The following is a 10,646-nucleotide window of genomic DNA, read 5'->3' on the forward strand; positions in this document are numbered from 1 at the left end:
TTACACTGCGGGAAGGCAGAATTTCCCACACATGCCCTCACAACATTTGTATTTGCCATCACACTGGCCATCGTTCTGGCACTTATTGGAAGGGTTAAGCATCAGACATTTTCCTTGAAATTTGAGGCAACTCCCAGACTTCTTCTTGACTGGTGAGAAAAGATTCACAGGGGATCTTGAACTTCATGCACTATATCTCTGCTCCGAGAACCCAATGTCTCCTGCCCAAGCAAGAAAGATCATCCTCATCCACCCCTCACCTCCATCACCTCCACCCCAACATGTCTCCTGAAGGAGTACTTGGTTCCTCTCTATGGTCTACTCTAATGATTAGCCTCCAGCCAGTGCAGGGGACTGGCTGTCCAACCTGACAGGGTTGAATGGTTTCCATTAAGCTGTAGAATGCCTAATGCCTAGTGATATCTTATAAACCTTCATCCTTGCAGAGTGGCTACTTCAGACAAGTGGCTCTCCGTGCCCACGGCATCAAGATGCCTTGGCTAACTGACATCTTGGACCCAACAGCTCTGAGAAACAAGGATGCCTGGGAGGACCCCTTCATTCACTCAGCCCCCTTCAGGGCTGTCTCTTGATGCTCATTTTCCTCTACCTAGTTTCCTGCTGGCTCACCTGGTCTGGGAATGGGAACAGGATTCAGGCATTTGAAACCACAGGTATCTTGGCAGCATCTCTGCTTTCCTGGGCATTCCCAGTCAGTACCGCACTCTGGTTTCTCACCTTTAAGGCACTGGGCAGGCTTTCTATCAGGGCAGGCTCCGATTTTGATAGCATCTAAAGAGAAGATGTTAGGAGGGCATGGACTGTCATTATTCCTCAACAAATGTCTACATCTCAGAATACAGGCCCTCAATCCAATGGCCGACAACTTCAAAGAGAAATGTACGGCTGACTCATCAGGAAAAGACAAACTTCGACATACAAGACATGTGATTAGGAGAAATCAGAGATTGAGGCTCAAAGCCACAAGGTTCCCAGTCAATTTTTTCCACCTCAGGGCTAAGCTAGACCTCATAAAGACAGAAGGGGAGAGTAAGGATAATGGAGACCAAGAGAAATAAATATGAAGGGAAGGAATAAGTTGCTGAGAACTAAAGCCAGAGGCAGAAACAGAAAAACTGAGGGGCCAGGAGCTGTGTGGCACCTGAGCTGACTAATGTCTGCATAATAAGAGCAGCATCTCTACATGCCTTGAAGCCTCATAGAGACTGCAGACTCCAGCGAGACACGGAGGTCTCCCTGAGGTCCAGAGTAAGGTGAGAAAGAGCCTACAGAAGGAAACACACGGAAAACCAACGAAGCCCCCACCTCTGATACTCCAGTGTTGGATCAAAGTAACTCCCACTCACCATTGTTGCCCCCTTCCACACTCCAGGGTACCAGTATCCCCAGAGCAAGGAGCACCATGAGATGAACGAGGCCGCTGAAGTTCATGGTTGGCAGGATAACTCTGATGGCAAGTCCAGAGATCACTAGTTATGTCTTTACCAGTAGGCGTGGCCCCAGTGGAATTTATTTGGCCCCTCCCACCTGCTATTGCGTAGGCAGGAAGCTTAGCCACAGAGCAGAAGTCTTGATGCTACAGAAGTAGGTGGTGGACTTTATGTTTCAGGCAGGACAACGAGGCCGTCAGAGTAACCACCTGAGAGCTGAAATTGAAAGAAGCAGGATTGGAGTTTGTCAGCAGAGACACTCCAGGTGACCTCCTGAGCCCTGAGCATTGTGAAGTCCTCAAGGTAGAGAACAGCAGAAAGGGACAGTCACAAAAGTTTACCCACCCTGAAGCTGAACATCAGACGTGGACTCTCAGCTGAAACTCTGCCATACACCTCTTTTTTTTTTTCATGTTCCTGGGCTTTCTGGGGTTTTGACACACTAACTTATTGTTCAATACAAATTCCTTCTGGAGATGCAGATGACACATGCCTCAGCCAACCGATGTTTATTTCTGCAAAATTGTTTGCACCGCTGTTTGCCCGGTGCCCATTCCATGGCTGGACCACAGACAGCCAACCATAAACAAATGAAAGTTACACACAGAAGGACCTTGCCTTCAGCATATCTTGTAGTAGCTCAGTCTTAGGCATAAAATGACTTGGGGCTGCTCCTGACATGAAGGGTTTGAAATGAACCTTAAAGTAATGAATGAATAACTAATTCATTCATTCAATTGCCAATAGAGATGATTGACATGGAGTGGAGTAGAGATGGGGCCTCTTACTAATCGGTGCCATCATCATTGAGCTGTGGTGTCCTTTCAGTTGCTAAAGGAATTAATTCTTCCTACCACTAAATCCCCCCATAGGCTTCAGAGGTCAGAAAAAAGCTATGTGGCTCTCTCATTCCACTCAGGGTGGGTACTCCCCGATATGTACAGATGACTTCTGATGATTAGGGCGACATTCTCTCTAGACTTCAACCCAAAATTCCCTTCCTGCAAGGCCTGAGCCTTACCTCAGCATCATGGGACCTCCTCTGTAGATTCCGTGTGTGTGTATTTGTACCTTCCCTCTATCCCCCTCTAATCTCCCCATCTCACTCGCTTCCCTGTCAAATTCTTGGCCTCTCTTTCTTTAATTATTACTGTTCTCTGTGTGTATGAGTAGATACACTGATACAACCTATTGTGTCCAGTTAATGCTGTTCATGTGTCTATGTCTTTTAGGGCTGACCACTTGATATTGGATAGACAACTGGCCTCATTTGTGAGGAAGACACCCGCTCTTGGCAATCTTTAAGTACATGTCTTTTATCCCTTAGGGGTGAGGCCCGGGGAGACTCCCCCCTTCACCATGGCAGGTCAACTGGTATTTCCATTTCTCAGGTCTTATTTAGGCAATCATGATGTTGACATTTCATGGTCTTTGTAATTTTCCTCCGGTTCTCAATTGTTAATTGCTCTGCCCATGGTATAAGACTGCCAGGATATGTAAATGTTCGTCACCTCCTCAACTGCCCCAAAAGAAAGGCAAGCTGCCATGGGGAAGAATCTTTCCCACTCTGCTAACAGCTTTGTGTGGGAGAAAGAAATGTGCTATTTAAGCAATAAAGAGATGGCAGCTGGAGCTGGGGCAGAAAAACGGGACATCAACCACAAATGGGGACACACACACACCCTTTGAAAGCTCCAGAAAACCTTCCCAACAGCTCCACCAATCGTGTACCAAATATCCAGATTATGAGCCCATGGGGGCCATTTTATTTAAACCACCATATGGAGTCTGCTTTAGATCCAACAGAAAAGTCTTGGGTACCCCCGTGACATTCCTGCCACTATTGTAAACCAGTGGGCGTGTCCTGCCAGGCCAGTGGACGCTGTAGCTCGCAGCTGGAACTTGGGCACAGCACCTTCCAGCATATGAAAGCCAGCCAGGAGGAATAAGTCCTTCAGGTGAGTAGAAATTCGTTTCTCCATGTTAAACCAATTCCTAGTTGTTATGAAATATGATGGGGCAAGGGGGCAACTGGCTGGCCCTGAGAAATGACACCATGCAACAGATCTTGTAAAAGTGGGTGGTGGGGTTATTGGGAGAAAGGAGAGATTTGAGGACCTGGATAAGAATAGAGACAGGGAGGGAGCTAAGAGGGAAAAGAGAGAAGGGACAGGAAAGAAAGGGTTCTCTGAGGATGGAGAGAGAGAGAGAGAGAGAGAGAGAGAGAGAGAGAGAGAGAGAGAGAGAGAGAGAGAACTGGTGGCAGGCAGTCCTCTTATACACAGCCCACACCTGGAACACCTGGCTTTGGTGGCACTTGATGGTGGCAGAGCATGACATTAGCCATTGCTAGGTCCCTGGAAAGTATCCAGGATCACCTGTAAGCTAACGTTCCTCCCTTTCTCTTTCATTAAAAATAAGGAACTAGTAAGGGTGATGGTGGAGCAGGAGTGAGGTCACTGTGTTCTTTAGACAACTTCTTGCTGACTGGAGGTGATGTCATCTTTGGGCACCCGATGAAAATTGGGATGCTGCCAATTTTCCCAAGAGAACTGGTGGTTTCACTGCTGTCCAGTTCCTGTGGGACTATCTGGGGCTGGCAGAGGGCAAACCCAGTTAAAATAGTCTGTGACGCTGGACCACAGCATATGTGGGTAACTGCTTTGGACCTGTCCTGGATGCAGAATTCGAGTAAGCACCTGGCCGAGGCAGGACGCGAGAACAGGTATAGAGATAGATAGATAGATAGATAGATAGATAGATAGATAGATAGATAGATAGATAGATAGATGGATACATAGATAGATACATAGATAGATATGCAGTAGAAGATAAAGTTAAGTATGTTAAGGAGAAAAAATTTTGAGGGTATATTTGAAATTTGAGTCCCAGAACCAGGGGAAGGGGAAGGAATTCTCCCTCTGGAATAGACAATTAAGTGAGAAACTTAGACTGTTGGCTGATAGAAGTAATTATCTGGAGTCCTCTTGACCCATGAAACGTGGATTCATATGAATTTTTGAAGCTTCCAAGTAAGTTTCTTAAGTTTACAAAAGAAATACATTGTTGACATGTTAACAGTACCAGTATTTGTGATCTGTACGGAAATTCACATTGTAGAAAAAGGCAGTAGACACACATTTTTGTGTCATAGTAGAGGCCTGGGTAAGGATCCTAAGTTAACAATTTAAATAAACAATTTATATCACTCAACAGCTAGAAACAGCATGGTTTGGGACTGTATTTTATAACGTAGTATAGAATGCCATGTTATTAGCATGAGATCTTGGGCATAAACAAGAAAGGAAACTTGATGGTTTAGTAGAGATGTCTCTGCACTTCAGGTTGACAAAGGATCCATTTTCTGCTCACTTAACACAACATAGACTTATGTAGGAAGAGGAAACTCCAATCGAGAAGATGCCTCTATCATATTGGCAAGTCTGTGGACTATTTTCTTGACCCATGATTGATGTGGGAGAGCCCAGCTCACTATGGGAAGTGCCACTCTTGGGACTCTGGACCTTGGTTGTAAAAAAGACAAGCTGAGCAAGCCGTGGAGAGCAAGCCAGTTAGCAGCATTCCTCCATGCTCTCTGCTTCAGTTCCCACTTCGCTGCTTTGGGTTTGTGTCCTGTGTTCCCTTACTGATGATCTGTGAACCAAGACATGTAAGCCAAATAAACACTTTGTTCCCCATTCACCAACAAAATTTGAACATAAACAAGGTATCTGATTATGTATATTTCCAAGAAAGAGATATAAATGGTCAGCAAATATATGAAGAAAATGGCTGGCGCAAATGGCTATGGAGATGCAGAATAAAATGCCAGTTTCATTGCACATCCATTGGAGTGAATGCTGGCAAAAACATGAGCCAAACATTGGTAAGGATATAGAAACCAGAGCAACCCTGTACAGGGCACTGATGAAGATATAAACTGCTACACCACTTTTGGGAAACTTTCTACAGGGTTCTCCAAAACTCAAAACCACATAAAACCCAAGGTGGAGGCACATCCCTTTATCCCGGTGCGTGGGAGGCAGAAACATATAACTTCATGAGTTCGAGGACAGCCTGGGTTACAGAGTGAGACTCTTTTTTAAAGAAAAATAGAATAAAAACACCCATTGTTCACACATTGAAAAAAAACAATATCAAGCTACCATAAAGTCCAGTAATCCCAGTTTTCTGTGTGTGTGGAAATTGATACGAAGTCAGTGGGATAAAGAGCTGAATACATACGTATTTCTTACCCAGGAGGCACCAGGTCAAGGTAAGTGTCTGTCAGTATAAGAGAAGACAGGGGCGTGTGGCATTTAAAATGAAATACTATGTGTAAAATGAATCATTTTAATACAAGTGTGATCAGTGAATTAATCTGGCAGCTGTATTTCTTTACCTTTTCTAGTCCCCAGTAATCATACAAAGAAACCATAATTTATTTCAAGCAACCCCTCAACATCTCATCAGTTAAATGATCTGCCTTAACCCCTTATGCTAATCTGGCTACCCCTCAGCCCCAGTCCCACCATACTTTAATATTGTTCTAGCTCCCTCTGCTTCAGACGTTTCTTCCCATGGTGTCTTCTTAGACCTTCTCCTCTTGACCAATTTCAATCTCCCTCTTTCTCTCCTCCCCTGGCTGATTGAAGTTTCCACCCTATTCTCTCTTCTGCCCAGCCATTGGATAATCTGCATTTATTGACAAGGCAGAGGATAAATGGTTAAGACTTTTTTACACACACTTGAGACCTAAGCATTACAACACAGTATCCGATTGAAACAAGGGATGAGGACAGAGAAATCAGCATTTGGATAACACAAGAATAGTCCTTATTCAGTGCAAATCCATTACTCCTACAACTATCCTAGCAGGGCAGAATGTGGGTCCGGTGTTGTGGCGAGGTTGGTGTTTACATTTCACCTTTGGTAGCCTGCAGAGTACCTGCCCACACCAAAGACACTGGAATATACGGGTAAAGGCTCCACATAGGCACAGCCTGACCTCTCCATGTTCAATGAGTGGTGTGGGTGTTGTGCTCAGCAACTCTTACCAAGGACCACCCATTGCCTTAGCAACCCAGGGGTTGTTTGAGGATTTCCATGGGACATCCTTGGCCAACAACTCCACTGAATGAAATCCACACCCAGTACTGGAAGCCTCATTTGGTGACAGGACTTGGCCAGTTGTGGCTCCATTTCTGCCATTATTAGGAAACCTCATTAGAATGGCCTTCGTATACTTTAGGAAGTTTCCACTGCACTGGGTTTCTATTCCTACCCTGTAATTCCCCCCCCCCAGTTCTAGCTGTCTCTCCCCAAATTTCCTCCCTCAACCCTATTTCTCCTCCCATTCCCTTCTTAATCTGTAAAATTATAAAGTCTATTCTATTTCCACTCTCAGGGAGACCCATGTGTCTTGTTCCTTCCTTGCTGCCTGACATCTCTTGGTGTATAAGTTGTAGGTAGGCTCTCATTTATTTAATGGCCAACATCTCCATGAACCAGCCGCATACCATACACATCTCTCTGGGTCTGGGTTACATCACTCGGGATGATTACTGTTTGCTTTATCATTTCTGATCTCCTAGAGAACCCTGATGAAATATATGTTTATTACTTTAAGTCAATTATCCCATGCTGTATACACATACTAAAACATTGCACCATCTCTATTAATATGAACAATTATAACTTGTCAATTTAAAGAATAGAAAAATCATATTGTATTCCATAAATATACACAATTCTAATTTGGCAACTCTAAAAAAGCAGAAACAAATCAAGCAAATAATTATGATGGGGAAACAAAAAAGGAATAACGGCTAGAGATTACCACTGCACTGAGTAAATGTTGTCGAAACTTTATTGTTTGGGGATTGATTTTTTGTTGGTACAGTGTGTTTCTTCGTTTCTTTATGTCTGTTATCTCTGATTGTTGACTAAAATGCTCGAAAATTCTATGTCGGATGTTTGTTCAGCAACTTTGATGAATCTTAGCTTACTAAAGTTATTGAGTCTTAAATTGCCAAATAAAAACAATAATATTTAAGATAGGTGTGGCGAGATGCCCAGACCCATAATTCCAGGAGCATCAAAAGTTTGAGACCAGCCTCAGTTACATTAGACTCTCTCTCTCTCTCTCTCTCTCTCTCTCTCTCTCTCTCTCTCTCTCTCTCTCTCTCTCTCACACACACACACACACACACACACACACACACACATACACACACACACACACACACACACACACACACACACACACACACACTTTGCACCACCCTGCAACCTCTGATGCTCTCCAGGTGGGAAGAGAGTGGTTTTCGTTGCCACACTGCAGATAAAAACATAACACTGGGAAGGTAAAGAAACTCTTCCAAAACCCTAGAGTCAGTGCCCTTAGATTCATACTGTGAATTCAAGACTGCCCAAGCCTGGAATCCTCCTCCTTCTCCTCCAAGAATGTAAGAAGGAGGCCTCATGCTCAATCCTTCCCTTATTGGTTCCTGCCACACCCATGTCCTCAGTGAATCACAGAGTCAGGGTGTGCTTAGAGAAATGATTGCCTTTATTTATTTGTTCTCCAACAGCATTTCCTTAGGGCTTGATGAATGCTGAGCATGGCCCAAAGCGAGGTTTGGTGGCAGAAATAAACCTTACCCAAAGGATCCAAGCCTGGGCACCCCAGAGCCCAGGAACGCGGAACCGGAAAACTGAGGGCAGGGAGGTAGTTTCCAGACCACACAAAGGACGATTCCAGAGATGTTTCCAAATGTCAGGAATCAGACTACAAGAAAAAATAAGATAAGGCCTTCAACATAGTAGCCAGTGAAATCCTTTCTATACAGCCCTTGTAAGGGAGTGGGCTGAGAAAGACCAAACCGTGAAGTGGGGCTGTACTTGAGAGGTCTTGGGATTTCAGGAGAATAGGTTCAAGTCTCGTTGTCATGGGAAAACTTAGAGCTCAGAGCACTGAAGTGGACATCCCTCGGATTATACCTATCCTTTGTGCTCTGACCAGAGACACCATGAAGTATATAACCTGGGTAACACATAATGTACACAGTGCCTTTGCAAAACATTTCAACTTCAGCATTTCCAGTCTTCAAGCAAAGAGATTCAGAGAGTCATTACCCAGACAGGGTACAGTAGAGTCAAAGTCTCAGGCAATTCTAAGCATTGCCCTAAGAAACAGAGGACAGCTCCCTTAAAGGACAAACAGACAGGGTCTCTTGATTAGAGTAGAATCTCCTGGTGCATAAGTGTTGAGCTCTGAAACCTTGCCCCAGAGCAGGCCTGGAGAGAACCAAGATCTATATACGCTAGCCCACTCCTTACCTTACTTTGGGGGAAAGCAGAATTTCCCACAAATGCGCTGACAACATTTGTATTTGCCATCACACTGGCCGTCATTCTGGCACTGACTTAAAGGGGGAAGCGGCCGACATGGTACTGCAAATCTGAGGCAACTCCCAGACTTCTTCTTCACTGGGGACAAAAGATTCACAGGGGATCTTGAACTTCAGGCACTACATCTCCACTTCATGAACCCAATGTCTCCTGGGCAAGCAAGAAAGATGATCCCCATCCACCCCTCACCTCCATCACTGCCACCCCAACATGTCTCCTGAAGGAGTACCTGATTCCTCTCTATGGTCTACTCTAATGTCTAGCCTCCAGCCAGTGCAGGGGACTGGCTGTCCAACCTGACAGGGTTGAATGGTTTCCATTAAGCTGTAGAATGCCTAATGCCTAGTGATATCTTATAAACCTTCATCCTCGCAGAGTGGCTACTTCAGACGAGTGGCTCTCCGTGCCCACGGCATCAAGATGCCTTGGCTAACTGACATCTTGGACCCAACAGCTCTGAGAAACAAGGATGCCTGGGGGGACCCCTTCATTCACTCAGCCCCCTTCAGGGCTGTCTCTTGATGCTCTTTTTCCTCTACCTAGTTTCTTGCTGGCTCACCTGGTCTGGGAATGGGAACAGGATTCAGGCATTTGAAACCACAGGTATCTTGGCAGCATCTCTGCTTTCCTGGGCATCCCCAGTCAGTACTGCACTCTGGTTTCTCACGTTTAAGGCACTGGACAGGCTTTCTAGCAGGGCAGGCTCCTGCTTTGATGGCACCTATGAGAAGATCAAGATGTTAGGAGGGCATGGACTGTCATTATTCCTCAACAAAGGTCCACATCTCAGAATACAGACCCTCATTCCAATGGGCCACAACTTAAAAGAGAAATATCCGGCTCACCCAGGGGGAAGAGACAGACTTCGTCAAACAAGACATGTGACCAGGAGAAATCAGAGACTGAGGATAAAAGGAACAGGGTTCCCACTCAAGTTTTTCTACCTCGGGGCTAAGCTAGACCTCATAAAGACAGAAAGGGAGAGTAGGGATAATGGAGACCAAGAGAAATAAATATGAAGGGAAGGAATATATGAGGTGCTGAGAACTAAAGCCAGAGGCAGAAACAGAAAGACTGAGGGGCCAGGAGCTGTGTGGGACCTGAGCTGACAGAATGACTGCATAATAAGAGCAGCATCTCCACATGCCTTGAAGCCTCATACAGACCTCAGACCTCAGTGAGACATGGAGGTCTCCCTTAGGTCCAGAGTAAGGAGAGAAACAACCTATAGAAGGAAACACACCCAAAACAATCAGAAACCCAGACAGTGCTGGACCAAAGTAACTCCCACTCACCACTTTTTTCCCCTTCTACACCCCAGGGTGCCAGGATCCCCAGAGCAAGGAGCACCAAATGAGGGAAGAGGCCGCTGAAGTTCATGGTTAAGGCAGTGTACCTCTGATGGCAAGTCCAGAGATCACTATTTATGTCTTTACCAGTAGGCGTGGCCCCAGTGGAATTTATTTGGCCCCTCCCACCTGCTATTGCATAGGCAGGAAGCTTAGCCACAGAGCAGAAATCTTGATGCTACAGGAGTGGGTGGTGGACTTTCTGTTTCAGGCAGGACAACGAGGCCGTCAGAGTAACCACCTGAGAGCTGAAATTGATAGAAGCAGGATTGGAGGTTGTCAGCAGAGACACTCCAGGTGACCTCCTGAGCCCTGAGCATTGTGAAGTCCCCAAGTCTTGAGAAGAGCAGAAAGGGACAGTCACAAAAGGTTACCCACCCTGAAGCTGAGACATCAGACGTGGACTCTCAGCTGAAACTCTGCCATACACCTC

General features: G+C 45.4%; 1 protein-coding gene and 1 pseudogene across 1 annotated transcript; both read right to left on the reverse strand.

Moving 5' to 3' along the window:
• LOC134486330 (antileukoproteinase-like) lies at positions 1-1,452 on the reverse strand. Its single transcript, XM_063285215.1, has 3 exons — positions 1,368-1,452; positions 631-792; positions 1-149 (listed from the first exon to the last, which is right to left on the reverse strand). The coding sequence occupies exons 1-3, from the start codon at positions 1,450-1,452 to the stop codon at positions 1-3; spliced, it is 396 nt and encodes a 131-aa protein (XP_063141285.1).
• Slpi-ps1 (secretory leukocyte peptidase inhibitor, pseudogene 1) lies at positions 8,005-10,266 on the reverse strand (annotated as a pseudogene).

Source organism: Rattus norvegicus, chromosome 3 (genome assembly GCF_036323735.1).
Source record: "Rattus norvegicus strain BN/NHsdMcwi chromosome 3, GRCr8, whole genome shotgun sequence".
In the NCBI taxonomy this organism is placed as follows: Eukaryota; Metazoa; Chordata; class Mammalia; order Rodentia; family Muridae; genus Rattus; species Rattus norvegicus.